This window comes from Acartia tonsa, chromosome 5, assembly GCF_053477335.1.
Source record: "Acartia tonsa isolate MP-2025a chromosome 5, ASM5347733v1, whole genome shotgun sequence".
NCBI lineage: Eukaryota > Metazoa > Arthropoda > Copepoda > Calanoida > Acartiidae > Acartia > Acartia tonsa.
Window position 1 is genome coordinate 40416271 of NC_137264.1, and position 21144 is coordinate 40437414.

At 34.2% G+C, this 21144-nt stretch overlaps 1 protein-coding gene across 25 annotated transcripts in view; it reads right to left on the reverse strand.

Moving 5' to 3' along the window:
- syd (JNK-interacting protein syd) overlaps positions 1–21144 on the reverse strand; it is a 143177-nt gene that overhangs the window by 77948 nt on the left and 44085 nt on the right. For all 25 annotated transcript variants that reach the window (XR_013879902.1, XR_013879901.1, XR_013879897.1 and 22 more), the window contains 5 exons: positions 20491–20587; positions 19782–19849; positions 1204–1301; positions 675–811; positions 314–396 (listed from right to left, as the gene is read on the reverse strand). Coding sequence is in view for 22 of the 25 variants with exons in the window: in XM_080161670.1 (XP_080017796.1) it covers positions 314–396; positions 675–811; positions 1204–1301; positions 19782–19849; positions 20491–20587 (483 nt within the window). In the remaining 3 variants the exon portion in view is untranslated. The remainder of the gene's footprint in view (positions 1–313; positions 397–674; positions 812–1203; positions 1302–19781; positions 19850–20490; positions 20588–21144) is intronic.

Genomic DNA, 21144 nt, shown 5'->3' on the forward strand with positions numbered 1-21144 from the left:
TTTGTTATGAAAATTAGCAGGAGTAATCCTTGGTTGGTCTTTTTAAAATCTTTTTTATAAATTAAGAGAAGGTATTAGTTCTTTAGAGTGTAGATAGGTAGCTTATTTATAACCTCCAGGGGCGCTATATTTGAACGGATAGAAAAGCGCAAAAATATAGCCTATAACCAATCAAAGACCTAAATCAAGTAAGATTGCCTAAGACCAATCCGGGACCTATGTGAAGATTCTCTAAAATAGAAAACTTGATCGGTTAGTGAGATCTTAAGCTACAGACAAAATACCGCACTACTTTATAAAATAGGATGATTACCTGACACTTTGTGTTGATGTACAGATCCATACTAGAGAGGATAAGCTTTGCTCCTGCTGCTCTTGGGATATTATTTCTCCCTCCTAAAATATTTTATTAAAGTACCAGTATATTTAATTCCAGTATGGCTTCCAAACCGATTAATATCCGATTGATTATAACCGGTTCTCAGCCATTTTAATATCCGTAGAAAGCTGTATATAATACGATGCGATAAATGACTATGAAAATATTTATAATCTAGGCATAAGAAATTAATGAACAGATATCATTTGTTTTTTAAATCGTTTTCAAAAATATTAAATCAGTAAGTTACTGTAAGGAAAATAATATAAAACATTTGGATTGATTGATTGCTTACCTTAAGCTCTGCATCTAATTTAGAAATCTCGTCTTCCTCCTCTTCCGCCGCTGCGCTTTGCCGCGTCTCAGATTCTGGCGGAGAAGAATAGAACACGCTGGCGCCCACAATTTCGCCGCCATCTTTAGTTCTTCCTCCTGAAGATAGTTTTAATAAAAAACTAAAAATTGCTACATTCCAAATTTTTCTTTATAACCAAGTTGTTCATTACCAGCGGCTACACCACTAGAGGGCTCTAGGGGCACTTGATGTGGTGGGGGGTTGAATTCGACCCAGCTCCTTTTTTCTTTTAGTTTTAAAACATAAAACATAAATCCCACCCTGAAATAGTTATAAACCTTCCCAGGATCTATGAGAAAATATATTGTAAAGAAGAACCACATCGGTTAAGCGGTTAGCGAGATCCTTATAGCGGTATATGGATATGTTTTGAGAAATATTTGTCTTTGATGCTTGGAGAAGTAAGATTTAATATCTAAAACATATGGATACTTCCAATTTAACAAAATATTTGTATTAAAAGTGTCACCTGTCATATTAACACCAGCTGCGCACCAGATTTTCATTCCCTGCTCCTTTTCCATGAGAGGCCTGCAGTACACAGGTACCGGTACTGGTACTGTAGATCTACAAAGTAAAAAATAGAAAGATAGTCGTTAGAAATTTGTTGATAACAATAAAGATCTCAAAAGTAAAAAAATAAAGTTAGTTATCCCTTAACATTTCTTTTTTATTTCGTAGTTTCTCAAGATAAACAAGTTTTTGAAGTGTCAATTATATATCAGGCTCTAAAGCTATTAAATTTCAAAATGTACAATATTAAGTACAGTTGCTATCTAAACTCATTATTTTATTGAATTTCCCATTTTGATCAACTTTTGATATTTAAGTTTTAGTCCAGGTTGGCATCAGTTTGATATCAATATTCAAATATGAAAGTATTCATATAAAACCACAAATATGTTTTAATTTTTAGAAAAGCTTCCTAATACCTAATCAAGAAATAAAATTTTACTGCATAATTACAATGAAATATAAATGTAAGAGATTCAGAGGGGTTATATTTAATCTTGATTGAGTTGTACAAAGTTACAATATAAGGGGTATAATTGTTTATCACAATTGTAAGGTAAGAAATCGTATTATAGACAGATTTCTATGAACAAAATTATAAAATGAAAAATTATAAGATAAAGAATCAGTTTTGTAAGACTCGAGGGTCCGAAAGCCAGGGCTAACATAACTAGGTAGTATTATCTTTTTTATTCTTGCAAAAATGTCTGTAATTCGATGCTATACGTAATATTTCAGTATGATAAAGAACAGGTTCTAATCCACCGGATATTTATCGGTTTCAAAGCTATAGTGGAAGTGTTATTTTAAAGAAACACATCTGTAAGACTAGGTGTAATCATATGCAGCATGATAGAGAGAGAGAGAGAAAGAGAGAAAGAGGGGGGGGGGGAGAAAGATAGTAAGATAAGGCTCCATTTCAATTCCCAATAAAGTTCCAAATTTTGCATACTTAATGGTTCAAAGGATCGTCGTGCACAAGGGGGGTGTATCAGTACATACACCGCGTTTATTCTAATTTTTAAATAATCATTTATCCTATAGTAATATACAGTTTTCTACTGATAGTAAAATAAAAAAAATATTAATTTCAGTTTTGTTTGCCCTAAGGATTCGGAGCAATAATAAAAAAAGGTTAACAAAATCGTTGTACGAACTTTTTTTTACTTAGATAAACTAGTTTTATAAAAAAAAAGGGAGTTTAAATTTTGGGGGCACTTCACACACCCCTAATTTCTTCCCTAGGCACGCCCTTGAGTTGAACCATTAATCTATACCAGATGGAGCAATATAATAGTTTAAGTACGTATCTGAATTTGTATTATTTCAATATTAATTCTTTAATTACACTTTCAAGTGTATAGGTAGGTTGTTTTATTGGAAAATATTCATCTTAAAAGTACTAAGTAACAATATTTAAATCCTTTTTTTCTTAGACCAAGTAAGGGGGAGGGGGTTTCCTCCATTTTTTTTATAATGATCTATTTTAATTTTTGATTTAGCAAAATATTTTTATAAACAGTTCAACGTCAAACTTTTAAGGCGTCCTCAGAATTAGAACGTTATTCTTCTTATACAAGAAATAAATAATTTTAATGGATTATAATAGCCATTTATAACCATGAACTTCTCATATGAGTGTAGAGAAGGAAAATTGCACTGTAATCTGCGTGGCATCAGTAATTGTAAAATCTCAAGAGATATACAACAGATTTATATCTAGTGGACAAGGGATAACTATTTACTAATCCTGTATATTAAAGAAGGATCACTGTGGGCTACAATTGAATCAAGACAAAAGTAAGTGCCGAGCCCTGGGACCTATGTAGGGTGAAAATAGACATAAATCCTTGATGATTCCAGGTGGAGACAAAATATTTTAGCGGGGTCTTTTGGTTTTTTTTCAATTTAAAGTTCTGAAAAAAAATTGAAAAAAATATGAAAATCTTGAATAAAAAACAAACAAAAAATGATTTGTAATATTTTTTTTTATTTAAAGATACAAACAACTTATATAAATACTATAAGCTTTAAAAAAATCACAATTTTCAAATTTAGACTTTCAATATAAAGATTTGTAGAAAAAACCTAACAACAAATTCTAACATATTTCTGATCAACATAGCAATAAAACGTCTTTTGCAAAATCTTTATCATCAAAAATAAATAGCACTTACTAAAGACTTTTTTTCATTTAAACTTATACTTTTCACATTAATTAACTTTAAAGATTGATTTTTTTAAAAAGAAAGGTTTCGTGATTTTTTATTCATAATTAATTGCCTAATTTTGAGATTCAGATAAAAAGGCTTACTGCTTTATATCATTGGATACTCTACTAGCAGTGGCTACGCCTCTAGAGGCATATAGGGACACTTAGGTTGGGGGGGAAGACGAACCCCCCTTTACAATTACAGTTTTTTTTAATGAAAAAGTTAAAAACATTTATTTTGGAGAGTTGATTCTCTTGGGATAGTGATGGTACCCATCCCCAAAATAGTAATAAACCTTACCAGGACATATAAGAAGCTACCATGTAAAGGAGAACCATATTGGTTCAGTGGTTAGTGAGATCCCTTGGTGCACAAAGACTTACATAGAATGTGTTACTTTATTATAAAGATACATATATACACAGAAACTCTACAATCAGAGTATGTCTGTTTGTTCATCTGTCTGTATATAAAACATTACAGAATATATTTATTTGGTACTAGCGGCTCCGCTCCTAGAGGCCTTTAGGGGCACTTGAGAGGGGAAGAAGTGGTTGAATTCTACAACTAGATTTTTATTTTAGACTTAAAAAGAAAAAGTTATTTTTTGTGTGTGAAATGGGGTCCTTTTTTAGGGGTTGATTTCTCCTAGGATGGTGGAGGTACCCTCCCAAAATAAGTTATAAACCTTCCAAGAACCAATGAGAAGCTACATAGAAAAAAAGAACCATTGATCATTGTTAATTACTATTCAGGGATCTAAAGGGATAAGACAATGACCGCTAAATTGATTTACATTCCCAAATATGATACATGGATAACCCTTCTGTATGTTTCAGTTAATGGTTGAAATGTTGGGCACTTAATTTAATAATCCAACCAAACAAAAATCGCAACAGGTCCCCTAAGTAGTTAAGCCAACGAATAACAAATTCCTATATTAAACTATGGGGACTAGTCTGATAAATAGCCCATTGTCCCATCTCGCTCTGATTAATATATTTTTGTATCTGTATGTTACACTTGCTATTTTCTTTATTTGCATTCTTTTAAACTTCACTAATTATGGATGTTGTCTTTTTCCCTTGTTAAATCCAATAACCTAATTCTGGATATTCTTTGAGGTTAATAATTACAATTATATTTTATTAAATGGAAAAAGAACAATTTAATCATAATTCAAGATAAAAATTATTTTATCACTAGCGGTTTTACCCCTAGAGGCATCTAAGGGCCCTTGATAAGTGGGGGGAAGTTGACCCCTCCCCTACTTTCAGTTTTAGTATGTAAAAGAAAAAGTTTTTTTTAAATGTTGGGTAGGAACTAATTTTTTCTAAACTCAAAACTTCTCAGGACCATGAAAAACTTGAACCAAGAAGAACTATATCAGTTAAGCGGTTACAAAGAATCTTCGGTACCGACAGACACCCTCACACACACACACACACACACACAAAAAAACAGACAGACACAGAAACTGTTACTTTTATATAAGGATTAACAGACACCTAACTACTCCTTAATATGTTGATCCTATTATCAGTATAAAAGATAGGTCAATAAAGAAGAACCAAATTGGTCCAGCGGTTAGCAAGAACTTTAGGCACAGACAGAAAAAACACACGGACATCCTATCTTTTTTATACAGGGATATAACTTTTAAACGGTAGGAAATTTTTTTTTTTCCAGATGATATTTCTCTCCCTGCTTTAAAGCACTATTTATGATACAAAATAGATTGATGTCTGTTTGTCCATCTTTCTGATGCTTTAAAAACTGATATGGTTCTTTTTTTACTTTACTATGTAGCTTCTCATTGGTCCTTGGATCGAAGGTTTATAACTTTTTTTGAGAAAGAGAAGAGAAATCGCCCCTTAAAAAAGGACCACAACACACAAAAAAAACTTTTTCTTTTTAAGTCTAAAATAAAAATCTAGTTGTAGAATTCAACCACTTCTTCCCCTCTCAAGTGCCCCTAAAGGCCTCTAGGAGCGTAACCGCTAGTACCAAATAAATATATTCTGTAATGTTTTATATACAGACAGATGAAAAACAGACATACTCTGATTGTAGAGTTTCTGTGTATATATGTATCTTTATAATAAAGTAACACGTTCTATGTAAGTCTTTGTGCACCAAGGGATCTCACTAACCACTGAACCAATATGGTTCTCCTTTACATGGTAGCTTCTTATATGTCCTGGTAAGGTTTATTACTATTTTGGGGATGGGTACCATCACTATCCCAAGAGAATCAACTCTCCAAAATAAATGTTTTTAACTTTTTCATTAAAAAAAACTGTAATTGTAAAGGGGGGTTCGTCTTCCCCCCCAACCTAAGTGTCCCTATATGCCTCTAGAGGCGTAGCCGCTGCTAGTAGAGTATCCAATGATATAAAGCAGTAAGGCTTTTTATCTGAATCTCAAAATTAGGCAATTAATTATGAATAAAAAAATCACGCAACCTTTCTTTTTAAAAAAATCAATCTTTAAAGTTAATTAATGTGAAAAGTATAAGTTTAAATGAAAAAAAGTCTTTAGTAAGTGCTATTTATTTTTGATGATAAAGATTTTGCAAAAGACGTTTTATTGCTATGTTGATCAGAAATATGTTAGAATTTGTTGTTAGGTTTTTTCTACAAATCTTTATATTGAAAGTCTAAATTTAAAAATTGTGATTTTTTTTAAAGCTTATAGTATTTATATAAGTTGTTTGTATCTTTAAATAAAAAAAAATATTAAAAATTATTTTTTGTTTGTTTTTTATTAAAGATTTTCATATTTTTTTCAATTTTTTTTCAGAACTTTAAATTGAAAAAAAACCAAAAGACCCCGCTAAAATATTTTGTCTCCACCTGGAATCATCAAGGGTTTATGTCTATTTTCACCCTACATAGGTCCCAGGGCTCGGCACTTACTTTTGTCTTGATTCAATTGTAGCCCACAGTGGGATGTATTCAATTTTATATTAAGAGGGGGGGGGGGGGGCGGGGGGAGTTACAACACATTTGCGTAAACCGTGTGTATAGGCGTTATCTTTGAAATGAGAGGATAGTTTTTAGGGAAAATCATTCTTATATGATAAATTTTCCCATGTTTTAATTTTTTTTGGGCAGGCCTCCAGGATCAGAAGCTGAAGTCCTTCAGGAGGTCTCAGAACAAGTAAAAATAAAAAAAATATTTTTTAAAGAGTTAGAGGTCAACTTACAGAACAAATTAAGCATCTTTTATATTCAAATATGTAAATAGCATTAAAAAAAGATGCATCATTTGTTTTTTAAGTTGACCTCTAGGTAACTCTATTAAATTTTTTTTAAAAATTAATACCTGTCCAGAGATCACCTAGAGGCCTGCAGCTCCTGAACCTGGAGGCATATCCAAAAAGTATTTAAACTTGGGAAAATTTATCATATAAGAATGATTTTATCCCATATAACCTATCCTCTCAGTCCAAAGCTAAAGCCTATACACACGGTTTACGCAAATGTGTTAAAACTCCCCCCTTCCCCCATCCTTAATTTGGCTCTAGAAGTTGAGAGGTCTTCAATATAAGATAAGCTGCAAAAATTTTATCCTTTAACTTTCCCTTTATAACAAACTTTCATCTAACCAAACCCTAGGCTTAGCAGTTTAAGGTAGATATTTCAATTCTATGTTTACCATACATGCAGTACTTTTCAGCTCCTCAGTTCCACTAGGTGGCCCCTCTCCTCCTTATAGAAAAATATCCTCTTATAGGTCTGCATTTAGGTGTTAAAAAAATTTTTTGGCGCTACGCGCCAAATAATCACTAAAAACGATTTTTGGCGCTTCGCGCCATAGTAACACTAATACAATGGTAATTAATTTTTATTAGAATTAGATATTATGCTGAAAACAGTCAAAGAATCCCCTTCTTAACAATCTTAAAGCAATTTTATATTTTTTTGTGAAAAAGAAATATTTACAATTTTTTTTTTAAAACTGAATTTTGATCAATTTGATTGGTTAATTAAAATGATTGATATTTTTTACTTATTATTATTTAGGTAGTTATTTTTTAGACTTCAAGAAATATTTTTGTATAATGAATATTAAAGGGGGACGTAACTGAAGCTTTTTTTGATGCAGGGGGGGGGGGGGACTTTATATTGGGCGGCCCAAAACCGCCCGCCCAAAACTGCCCGCCCAAAAGCGCCCGCCCAAAATGACAACCCTGGATGTAACTGAAGCTTTTTTTATGCAGGGGGGGGGGGTTTCTCAGGAACCACTTGATGAACCGTGTAAATTTTTTGGACTTAAGCTTTTATGGGTATGAACATCTTATGGTTTCAAAGTCTAACCTCACCTTTATTTTCTCAGAAACCATTTGACCAATAGATGATTTCTTAAACTTAAGCTTTTATGGTTATAAACTAACTTCTAGTTTAGAAGTTACTCCCCTGCCGCCAACCCCTAGCCCTCCAGGGCTCCAAAAAAAAACCTAAAAATGAACCTAACCTTAATTTTCTCAGAAACCATTTGATCAATAGAGATAATTGCTTAAACTTACTCTATAATGCTAATGAACTAAATTTTGGTTTAGAAGTCACCCCCTTGCCGCCAACCCCTAGCCCTTTGGGGCTCCAAAAAACCCTAAAAATGAACCTAACCTTTATTTTCTCAGAAACCATTTGACCAATAGAGATGATTTCTTATACTTAAGCTTTTACGCTTATAAACTAACTTCTAGTTTTGTAGTTACCCCCCTGCCGCCAACCACTAGGCCTCCCGGGATCAAAAAAAAACCCATAAAAATGAACCTAACCTTTATTTTCTCAGAAACCATTTAATCAATAGAGATGATTTCTTAAACTTAAGCTTTTATGCTTATAAACTAACTTTTAGTATAGAAGTCACCCCACCTGCCCCAACCCCTAGCCCTCCGGGGCTCAAAAAACCCTAAAAATTGACCTAACCTTATTTTTTTCAGAAACTATTCGACCAATAGAGATGATTTCTTAAACTTATGCTCTTATTCTATAAACTAACTTATAGTTTAGAAGTCACTCCCCTGCCGCAAACCCCTAGTCCTCCGGGGCTCAAATAACCCTACAAATGAACTTCATTTTCTCAGAAACCATTTGATCAATAGAGTTGATTTCTTAAACTTATGCTTTTATGCTTATAAACTTACTTTTAGTTTAGAAGTCACCCCCCTGCCGCCAACCCTTAGCCCTCCGGGGCTCAAAAACCCTAAAAATGAACCTAACTTTAATTTTCTCAGAAACTATTTGATCAAAAGAGATGATTTCTTAAACTTAAGCTTTTATGCTTATAAACTAACTTATAGTTTAGAAGTCACCCCACTGCCGCCAACCCCTAGCCCTGCGGGGCTCCAAAAAAACCCTAAAAATAACCTAACCTTAATTTTAAAAATCAGCATGTTTTAAATGGACATTTGGACTTTCTGTTAATGATTATAGAGTAGCAACGTTTTTTAAATTGTACCTAAATGCTATAGAAATTATCATGCAAAGTTTAAAATCAATTGGACAATTATAATATGTCTAAATTAACGAAAAAAAGCTAACCCTCACAGACCAAACCTTATTAAAGAAAAGCTTTTAATTAACAAAGTATAGAGTCCCAACTCTTTTTCCCATAACAGCTGAAGTCCAAAATATCTGCATTTAATAATGCGGTTCCTGAGAAAACTGAGGTAAGGTTATTCCTCTGAAAGCCTACTAAAAAAAATTTACTAGAAATTTAAGCTAAAGTATATTTTTTAGGGGGTTTTTGAGCCCAGGGTGGCTATGGGGTGGGTGACTTCTAATATAAAATTAAGTTTATAACCATATTTCTGCCAAACAAAGTAGTTTATACACATAAAAATTTATCTCTATTGATCAAATGGTTTCTGAAAAATTAAGGTTAGGTTCATTTTTAGGGTTTTTGAGCCCCGGAGGGTTAAGGGTTGGCGGCAGGGGGGTGACTTCTAAACTAAAAGTTAATTTATCAGCATATAAGCTTAAGTTTAAGAAATCATATCTATTGATCAAATGGTTTCTGAGGAAATTAAGGTTAGGTTCAATTTAGGGTTTTTTGAGCCCTGGAGGGCTAGGGATTGGCGGCAGGGAGGTGACCAACTAAACTAGAAGTTAATTTATTTGCATTATAGCTTGAGTTTAAGCAATAATCTCTCTTGATTAAATAGTTTTCGAAAAAAATAAGGTTAGGTCAATTTTTAGGGTTTTTGAGCCCCAAAGGGCTAGGGGTCGGAGGCAGGCTGGTGACTTCTAAACTATAAGTTAGTTTGTAAGCATAAAAGTTTCAGTTTAAACTTTAAGAAATCTGAGAATCTGAGAAAATAAAGGTTAGGTTCATTTTATGGGTTTTTTTGATCCCCGGAGGGCTAGGTGTTGGCGGCAGGGGGGTAGCTTTGCTTTAACAAAATTTTTAATTCACAAAGTAAAAAACTGAGGTTAGGTTATTCCTCTGAAAGCCTACTAAAAAAAATTTACTAGAAATTTAAGCTAAAGTATATTTTTTAGGGGGTTTTTTACCCCCAGGGTGGCTATGGGGTGGGTGACTTCTAAAATAAAATTTTTTTAGTTTATAACCATATATCTGCCAAACAAAGTAGTTTATACACATAAAAAATCATCTCCATTGATCAAATGGTTTCTGAGAAATTAAGGTTAGGTTCATTTTTAGGGTTTTTGAGCCCCGGAGGGCTAAGGGTTGGCGGCAGGGGGGTGACTTCTAAACCAAAAGTTAGTTTATAACCATAAAAGCTTAAGTTTGAAAAATCATCTCTATTGATCAAATGGTTTCTGAGAAAATTAAGGTTAGGTTCATTTTTAGGGGTTTTTTTGGAGCCCCGCAGGGCTAGGGGTTGGCGGCAGTGGGGTGACTTCTAAACTAGAAGTTAGTTTATTAGCTTTATAGATTAAGTTTAAGCAATTATCTCTATTGATCAAATGGTTTCTGAGAAAATTAAGGTTAGGTTCATTTTTAGGGTTTTTTTGGAGCCCCGGAGAGCTAGGGGTTTGCGGCAGTGGGGTGACTTCTAAACTAGAAGTTAGTTTATTAGCTTTTTAGATTAAGTTTAAGCAATTATCTCTATTGATCAAATGGTTTCTGAGAAAATTAAGGTTAGGTTCAATTTAGGGTTTTTTGGAGCCCCGGAGAGCTAAAAGAGTGACCTATAAACTATAAGTTAGTTTATAAGCATAAAAGCTTAAGTTTAAGAAATCATCTCTATTGATCAAATAGTTTCTGAGAAAATAAAGGTTAGGTTCATTTTATAGGTTTTTTTTGATCCCCGGAGGGCTAGGGGTTGGCGGCAGGGGGGTGACTTCTAGACCAAAATTTAGTTTATAACCATAAAAGCTTAAGTTTAAGAAATCATCTCAATTGGTCGAATGGTTTCTGAGAAAATTAAGGATAGGTTAATTTTTAGGTTTTTTTTTTGAGCCCCGGAGGCCTAGGGGTTGGCGGCAGGGGGGTGACTTTTAGACCAAAAGCTAGTTTATACCCATAAAAGCTAAAGTTAAAGAAATCATCTCTATTGGTCAATAAAGGTTAGGTTCATTTTATAGGTTTTTTTTTATCCCCGGAGGGCTAGGGGTTGGCGGCAGGGGGGTAACTACAAAACTAGAAGAAAACTTTGAAACCATAAGATGATCATACCCATAAAAGCTTAAGTCCAAAAAATTTACACGGTTCATCAAGTGGTTCCTGAGAAACCCCCCCCCCCTGCATAAAAAAAGCTTCAGTTACATCCAGGGTTGTCATTTTGGGCGGGCGCTTTTGGGCGGGCAGTTTTGGGCGGGCGGTTTTGGGCCGCCCAATATAAAGTCCTTTTGGGCAGTTTTGGACACCCTCTTTTAGGGGGAGAGGGTTAAAAAAGATGGGGGCGGTCCTATTTTTTAGGTGATATTCTTATACTAAAGTAACAGGATGTGTGTCTGTTTGTTTGTGTGTTTGTACCGAAGGATCTCGCTAACCGCTGAACCGATCGGGTTCTCTTTAACAGGGTAGCTTCTCATAGGTTCTGGGAAGGGTTTATGACTATTTTGGGGGAGGGTACCACCACCCTCCTAAGAGAAATCGCCCCTTGAAAAAAATTACACTCCCCAAAAAACTTTTTAAAAACTTTTTTTAAACTAAACCCCCCCCCCCCCCAAAAAAAAAAAAAAAATTATTCCCCCCCCCCAATTTTTTTTTACTTTTTCTTTTTAAATCTAACATAATAATTGGATTATCAAATTTGACTCTCCCCTCCTCAAGTGCCCCTAGAGGCCTCTAGTTAACTATATAAGGCCGCTAGTTAACTATATAAATTAGTAAGATTTTTTGTATTTAGAAAAGGATTTCGCTGACTGCTGAACCGATATGGTTCTCCTTTCCAGTGGAGCCTTTTTAGGTTCTTAGATGGTTTTAGGCTATTTTATTTCTAATGATAAGTCTAGGTATGGTTTTAGGCTATTTTATATCCATTTTATATGCTTTTTACGACATTTGCCCTAAAAGGGTGCCCAAAACCACTTTTGGGCGCCCAAAACCCGCCTAAAACCCTTTTGGGCAATTGGGCCGCCCAATATAAAAAAAAGTGCCCAATTCGACAACCCTGGTTACATCCCCCTTTTACTCATATTAGGGGGTGACTTCTAAACCAAAATTTAGTTTATAACCATAAAAGCTTAAGTTTATAAAATCATCTCTATTGGTTGAATGGTTTCAGAGAAAATTAAGGTTAGGTTAATTTTTAGGGTTTTTTTGAGTCCCTTAGGGCTAGGGGTTGGCGGCATGGGAGTAACTTTTAAACTAGAAGTTAGTTTATAACCATAAGAGCTTAAGTTTAAGAAATCATCTCTATTGGTCGAATGGTTTCTGAGAAAAATAAGGTTAGGTCAATTTCTAGGGTTTTTTGAGCCCCGGAGGGCAAGGGGTTGGCGCAGGTGGGGTGACTTCTATACTAAAAGTTAGTTTATAAGCATAAAAGCTTAAGTTTAAGAAATCATCTCTATTGATTAAATGGTTTCTGAGAAAATAAAGGTTAGGTTCATTTTTATGGGTTTTTTTATCCCGGGAGGCCTAGTGGTTGGCGGCAGGGGGGTAACTACAAAACTAGAAGAAGACTTTGAAACCATAAGATGATCATACCCATAAAAGCTTAAGTCCAAAAAATTTACACGGTTCATCAAGTGGTTCCTGAGAAAACCCGCCCCCCCCCCCTGCATCAAAAAAGCTTCAGTTACGTCCCCCTTTTACTCATATTAGCAACTATTGAAGCTTCATGAAGAAATATGTAAAAAAAAATCGTAAAAAGTTAGCTTTTTTGTGTAACACAAGAGAAATAAATTGTTAAAAGTTAGCTTTTTTGTTTAACACAAGAGAGAAAAAATACATGATGTCAAGTTCTTATTTGTGTATACAAACTTTAAATGAAGATAGCTAGACTTTGAATAAAGGTAATAACACAAAATCAAATTTTTTTTTTTGAAAATTAGGTTATTGTTGTTTATATCTGTAAAAAAGGGGGGAGGCGGATGTGCCACTTTTTGAAACCAAAAGTAAAACATGCATGATCTCAGCCCATAAAAGAGTTACAGCTCTAAAATTCAGCTCAGCAGTTGCTTTTGTGGAGAACAATATTGAATTGTGAAGAAACGGCGGCAGAACCGCCGCTCCCGCCGATTTTTTTTGCATTTTTTCGCCAAATTAGACAGTTCTCAATCATCTGAGATAAACTTTTTTCTCATAAAGTGTAAAATCTTATAAGTGTCAAGGCAAAAGAAATTTCGGCGGGAAACAGCGGTTTTCGGAGGGAGCGGCTGTTCCGCCGCCGTTTCTTCACAGTTCCATTTTGTTCTCCACAAAAGCAACTGCTGTGCCGAATTTTAGAGCTGTAACTCTTTTATGGGCTGAGATAATGCACGTTTTACTTTTGGTTTAAAAAAGTGTCACATCCGCCTCCCCCCTTTAAAACATGCATTTTAAGTGTCCTATTTTACTTATACTAGTCCTACCTAAAAATACCGGGACTCGAACTGGGCGCACCTGACGCTATATTCTTTAACACAAACTTTGTTTGCATATAAGAAATATTTAAATAGACGTTGATTTTGCTAAAATATTCCTATCCTAACTAAAATTATGATAATTTATAGATTTTTTAAAAATAGGGTAGCTTCGCTCCTCCAAAACAGCCAGACGTGCTTACCAAATGTACATTAGAAGTTAACAGAAGCAAATTTAAGTTATTTCCGAGCTTAAGCAAAAAAATTACATCATTTCTTCAAATACAAGCCTAGATATTGAAGTTTACTTTTGTCTAAAGATCGCAATGTGTAGTATAGAGAACTAAAATCAAAGAGGTTGCTCCTCTTTTTTGGAGGTTGGCCCCTCCTTTTTAATGTGGTTGCCCCTCCTTTTCAAGGTTATAACACCTTAAAAACATAATTCTAATCTATAATACAAATTAGAACGATGTCTGTCTGTCTGTTTGTCTGTCTGTCTGTTTGTTTGTAGAGAAGGATCTCGCTAACCGCTGAACCGATCGGGTATTCCTTTACAGGGTAGCTTCTCATAGGTCCCGGGAAGGTTTATAACTATTTTCTTGCGGGGTAGGACACCCCCAACCCCTTCCAAAAATAGTGGGGTCGACTACCCCCCCCCCCAAAAAAAAAGTCTCCCCCCCAAAAAAAAGTCTCCCCCCCTCAAAAATTTTTTTTTTTTAAATTTCCTTTAAATCTAAAATACGAAAAATTAGTTTGATCTAACCGCTTGGGGCAAAGCCCCTAGAGTCTAGGGGCGAAGCCGCTAGTTATTTAATAAAGAATTATAATATAAAGAACTAAAATAAGAGGTTGCTCCGCTTTTTTAGAGGTTGGCCCCTCATTTTAGGGGGGTGGCCCCTCCTTTTTAATGAAGTGGCCCCACCTTTTCAGGGTTAAAACACCTCAAAATAGAACATAATTCTGATTATTTAATAAATAATCATAATATAAAGAACTAAAATAAGAGGTTGCTCCTCTTTTTTAGAGGTTGGCCCATCATTTTAGGGAGGTGGCCCCTCCTTTTTAGGGGATTGCCCCACCTTTTTAGGGGGGTTGCCCCTCCTTTTTAATGGGTTTGCCCCTCGTTTTCAGGGTTATAACATAATTCTGATTATTTAATTAGGAATCATAAAAAGAACTAAAATAAGAGGTTGCTCCTCTTTTTAAGAGGTTGGGCCCTCATTTTAGGGGGGTGGCCCCTCATTTTAGGGGGGTGGCCCCTCCTTTTTAGGGGATGGCCCCTCTTTTTTTGGGGGGTGGCCCCTCCTTTTTGGGGTTGGCCCCTCCTTGCGAGGAGGTTGGCCCCTCCTTTTACTAGGGTGGCCCTTTATAAGGAGGAGAAAAGTTGGGTTCCAGTTGGGTTCCAAGAACCCAACTACTGCATGTATGATGTTTACCTATGTTTTACTTTATCCTTAAATTTTTCATCCATTATTTGATAAAAGATATCTACAAATGTATCCATATTTGTTGGATATTTACTTTATACTAGGGTTGGGCCGGATATCCGGCCATTTTCAATATCCGGCAGGATACCGGATATTGAAACTATCCGGCCGGATATCCGGCTCTATAATTTTTTATACTTTACACCAAAAATCTCTGCTTTTTAAAATCTTAAATGGCTATAATTTTCTTATTATTGAAGCTAGAAGAACATTTTTTCTGAATAAGTTTAACTTTATGTAAATTTATATAAGATTTCTGAAGAAATTTTTTTTTACTACTTTAATATCTGGTAATTTGGCCGGTTATCCAGCCGGATATCCGGTAATTTAGCCGGATAACCGGATATTTGCCGGATATCCGGCGTTGGCCGGATATCCGGCCGGTTACCGGATAACCGGCATTTGAAATCAGCCGGATATCCGGTATCCGGCCAAAAAAGTATCCGGCCCAACCCTACTTTATACACATAAAATATCAGGGATATGACAATGACAATAATATATTTGTCGCCAATAATTGTGAAATTTATGAATACAAATATTCAAAGTTTCACCCTGCTAATGTTTAAGACATTGTTTTCAAAAAAAATTTAGTTATTCATATTTTTCTTTTATCACTGGTACAATACAGAGATATTGGGCTGTTTATTACACTAGTCCCCAAAGTTTTGTAATAACGTTTCCTTATTTGTTGGCTTAACAACTTTTAATGAATTTTGACTGGTTGGTTTATAAAGTCGAGTGTCCAAGATTTTCAACCATTAATTAAAATCTACAGAAGAAGTAATTTTTTGAATCATCATTGGGGATGTATCGGCCATTGTCTTATCCCTTTAGATCCCTGGGCACAATATGCAATGTGAATGTTTGTGAATCATGCATTATATGCATTCAGGGTTGAGGTATTTATCAACAACCCACGACCGTGGCTCAACCCGCCCGTCGTCGGGAAGGTGAAATGTTCGAACATCGGTCCGACACCACATCATAACGAAAGACGTTAAAAATGGTTCCAACTGCTACTATGTCAAATGCGTGACATAAGTATTACTATGCAAAGTTAGAACTTCTCAGACAAAGGTCGTGCAATCAAAGGGTTCGTTATCTGATGGGTGTTTGATACCTAAGGCGATTAAGCGCGTTACATTGCAATTTAAAATGCAGAGTATGTTCAAAGATGACGTGGAGAGGACTTGTAGTCGAAGCGTCACCACGCCCCTAGAGTCAATAGTCAAAAGGTTTATATCAAAGATAGATGGAGGATATTTTTATCAGTTGCACTTTGTTAATTTAAATACCCTGCCAAATAAAAGTACTGTAAAAATCCTTTTAGGGATTTGTAACAGATAAGAAAGGAGTAGCAAGTCCCTTTTTAACCAAACAGATGACTTTCCTAAAATCTTATATTACTAGAATATTCATTGGCTATGACATATCCATGAAATGTTTGTATAAATAAATATATTGCTAACACTTATTTTCACTTACAATAGATACTACAAAAAGATACATATATTCATCTATCTAAAGGATATTGTATAGTGAGAATGAAATTAAAGGATTATAATATTTGTTCCAGTATTCTTCGAAACCGATTAATATAAGGTGAATTAGAACCGGTTCTTACAGCCATACTTAAAATTATGTATAGCCTTGTATTATATCCAGTTTTCTACTAATATAAAAATATACAAGAGATTAAATACAGTTTTTATAGCCCGTGCCTTCTGCATCTCAGGGCTAAAAAATGGTTTTAATTTTATAACTGTACTTTTAATATCCAGAGAAAGCTGTTTATAATACGATTTGATAAATAACTACTAAAGGGGCTAAATAGAAAAATTTAAATTCTTGCTGCTGTAAGAATATTTCGAAGTCTTAAACTCTCTCCTAGTTGGTTTGAGTGCAATGAAAATAATTTAGTTGCATTGAACATTCCCAAGTTAATGGGTTTGATGAGATTCAAATACTCATCTTCGCCAAGGATATAAAAGGATAAGACAATGGCCAATAAATGAATGTATATCCCTAATAATGAAACACAAAATTGCCCTTTGTACATTACAATTAGTTGTCGAAACATTTTAATACTTGAGTGTGCCGAAGGATCTCGTTAACCACTGAACCGATATGGTTCTCCTTTGCAGTGTTGCTTCTCATAGGTCCTGGGAAGGTTTATAGCTATTTTGGGGGAAGGTACCATCACCCTTCCAAGAGAAATCGAAAAACTAAACATAAAAGATGATAAACCTCATCTAGCAGCGTAAATATACATATTTTTGGTAAACAGATGATCTTAACATAAATTGAAAAAATAATCGAAAATTGGTCTAATCAATCCATCCAATATCAATGGGATACTACCCTTCTATCTCTTTCAATAATTGGTATAGCGTATGAATACAAGGATAGGTAAATAGGTTTTATATTAATCCCAAAGTATAACAATATTCTTCCAAAATCAAAAAAAGAGAGTCCTAGCTTTGATTAATAAAATTGCTCTTGTAATGGATTTAAAACGTTACCATTTCAACAATATCAAACCGTTTAATTACAAGGGCAACATATTGCAATAAGGATTAGAAAAAAAACTTTTTTAAAGTAGCTGGTTACAAAAACTATCCAATCTGTGCTTAAAATATATCTCAGTTAAAAAAATTACCATTTTTAGTTTCCTATCGTAAAAGTAAATCATACAATATCAGCTTAAAACCAAAAATAAAAGCTTTAAAGTTTTCAAGGTATTAAAGAATCAAGAAAAAATCTGTTAAAACCTAAATCCGTAAAAGCATTTCCATCAATGGCTTGCGGAAGTTAAAGTTTTTAATGCCTCACCATAAGCTGCTAAACTTAACCCTAAATTTCATGGATAAAGAAACTAATATATTTGACTTTAAAAGGTAGTTTGTTAGCCTATCAGCCTGTATGTAATGCACTGTTTCATATTAAGGAAGAAAGTTAAAAGTGTGCGGTACATGCTTTCTATGAAGTGTCACTGTTGATTCTCTTTAAAATTGTATGTAAAATAGTTATTTCTTTCATCGTATTATAAACGGCTTTCCGCGGATACAGAATGTACACTTATAAGATTAAAACCAGTTTTTTAGCCCCGAGGTGCCGAAGGCATGGGATAAAAAAACTGGTTTTAATCTTATGATTGTACATTTTTATATACGTAGAAAGCTGGATATAATATGATGCTAGACATAGTTTTTTCGTATGGATGAGAACCGGTTCTTATCCACCGGATTCGAATGGATACGAGAAAAGTCTATTTCCTTTCTTGTTTGTATTTCAAATCCAAATTAGGTAAGGCCAACAAGCCTAAGACAATTTTTCGTAATTTCAGCTGTTTTTTTGGATCTACCTCAGTAATTACCAAACATCCAAAAACTGTTGAAATCACGGTAAATTTTCTCTCTCGAAATAAATAATTTGTTAAATATAGCTGATTTGATGACAACTTATTAGGTATACCACTGCTTTGGGTTTTTTTTGTTTAAAAAATCTCAAAAATTACATCCACTGTTTATCCGTTTATTAATTCTCTCTCCAGTGAAGCTTACTTAACTATATTTTAACAGATTACGTGACTCTCAAACTTGAAAATAAAAAGAATAAAAGAATTACTGAGTAGTTTACAATGTAAATAGATTGAGAAGCTAAAAATAATTTAAATATCAAGGCCTACTGAAGTAATCCTACTTTGATATAATTTTCTACTAGTCATAAAAACCGGCAGCTGAACTTAAGACGTTCTTTTAAACTTACTATTTACTGATGTTGCGCACTCGAGAGTAACTCTATTGTTAGCAGTTATGGGAAAATGCATTTACAATTTTCCTTTAAAAAAAGAGAATTACCACCACTCTCTGCTGCAATTTTGTTTCAAATCTTCACATAATATAGGAATAAAATATTCAATATTAATACTGTTAAATAAGGTACTATAAGGGCATTTTTAGATTTAATTTTCATCAAGAACGATGATGTCCAAAATGGTATAATGATAAGGCTATAAAAAATCAGTTTTTGAAAAAATACCTATAAAGATTATTTTTCCAATTTTTATCTATAAAATTCTTTAACATAAACGACTATAAATGTGCACATAGTTACAGGTTTTATATACTTGATCTAATGCTTTGTAATGAAGTCCATCTGTATTTATGTCCGTCCGAAAATGAGTTGATACTCTCAGCAGTGTACTCTACAGTCTCTATGTAACTTCTCTCTCTATCTAAAGGTGCTAGGTATTCAAACAATACATTTTCTTAAATAATATGACAAAACTTCTTATAATTCACAACTGAAAATAGTCTAATATTTCATCTTCATCACAATATTGATACCTAACTTGTTTTAACTGTTATGGACAAAATTATCCCTGCTTTATCCATATATTATTTGATCCAAGAAATTAAATCTTGATAAACGACAATGATGAAAGGAAAAGCTATGCATATTCCGGGAGGGTTAATGTGAATATCCCCCATAAAAAATCGTTTAATCTTTCAAGGCTTGATTAATCAGAGAACTTTCTAAATATAAAATAGATTTTTCCTTTATGGCACGGAATTTGCTTAATCTCTATAGGAATAAAACCTGTCCTGTAGATTTTTATTACATTAAAAAATCTAACCAACCAATCAAAATTCAAATTAAAGTACACTAAGTGATACGAAACTTTGGGACCTGAGTAATTTACAGTACAATGTCCCCTACCTCCCTGCCAATAATGAATGTATTAGATAACGTGGATATAAAACTTTGGGTACTAGTGTAATTTACATTCCAATGTTCCTTCCCTCCATGCATTCGCCCCTTGAAAAGAAACCAAGGTAGTACCTGGTGTTTTCCTGTTCAGGTTTAGGTCCCGCTGAAGGTGACTTGGCTGGAAGCGACCATCCATATGCCTGCACAAAAATTTTCTTAAAATTGTGTAGGAGGTCTATTTTCTAATTGTGAGCCTGTCAATCAATCAATATCATGTTCTTAGAGAAGCTTCATTCAGGTACAAGACAGTTTATTCCATAATGCGGGATGGTTGAGTCAATCATTTCAAGAAAAAAGGGAATAGTCCCTTTCGTAACATCGCCCAATAAGGGGCGATTCGTCGTATTTTCAAAATGGCTTTTTATAGGTTATTTTAGGTTAGGTTAGGTTATATTGGGTTAGGTGATTGCCCCACAGGGTTAGAGCCCCCCGCAGGGGCTAGAAATAGATGAAAAGCTACTAAGAATCGCCCCATAAGGAGCGATGTTACGCAAGGGATTATACCCCAAAAAAATACCAATACTGTTAGCAGTTATTGCTGTGCTTCTTATGGACATAAGGGGAAGGGGGGGGGGGGGGTTAAGTTCTGACACTTTTGCTTAAACAGTGATTATAGGCATCAGAAATCAAATTATAAAACAAAATATGCATCTTTTTGAATCTATCCTTTCACTCCAAAGACAAAGCCTATAATCACTGTTTACGCAAAAGTGTCAGAACTTACCCCTCTCCCCCCTTGTTCTTAAAATCTTTATATGGAGAAATTATAAAGATGTCTTACCTGCAACCGTCCATCATCCTTCTTGACATGCGCTCTGACCTGCTTGTACTGTTCCTTGCGCTCCTGGGCTCGCCGGGCGGTCAGCTTGTCAGATGGTCTGAAGGGAAAGGGGAGAGAGTTAGTAAGGGTCACACACACGCCCAAGCCTGTCCTTAGCTGGTTGGGTTACAAACAAAAACTAAGCGTTGATTAGAAGTATTTAAAAAAATTGAAAAAGACTAGCAAATTTTAGTATTTCTAATTTAGTAATTTTTAATACAACACAGCAAAGGACAGTTTAGGTCTTAAATTTATATTAACTTACAACATAAAACATTTTATTATACTATTTTCACTAGGTATCTATAACACAATTGTATAAAAAGGTTCAACTTAATTTTAACTCTTCTAACAAATAATCTGATTATTCAATAAGCAAAACACGTTTTATTTGTTATGGAACATAACCTTTCTTGTACAATTATTTAAAGGCCAATCAGCTGTTCATAAATTGCTAAAGAATGAGCTTTTCTCTGGTGTTCAAGAGACAATTAAGTTAGTTCAATAGTATCTTCAGTAAAAAAAAATCACACAGTAAAGTCATGCATCAACGGGTTAGCGATCTTAAAATTACTTACTTAAGCTTGTATTTTTACAGATAACTCTGTCAACGGG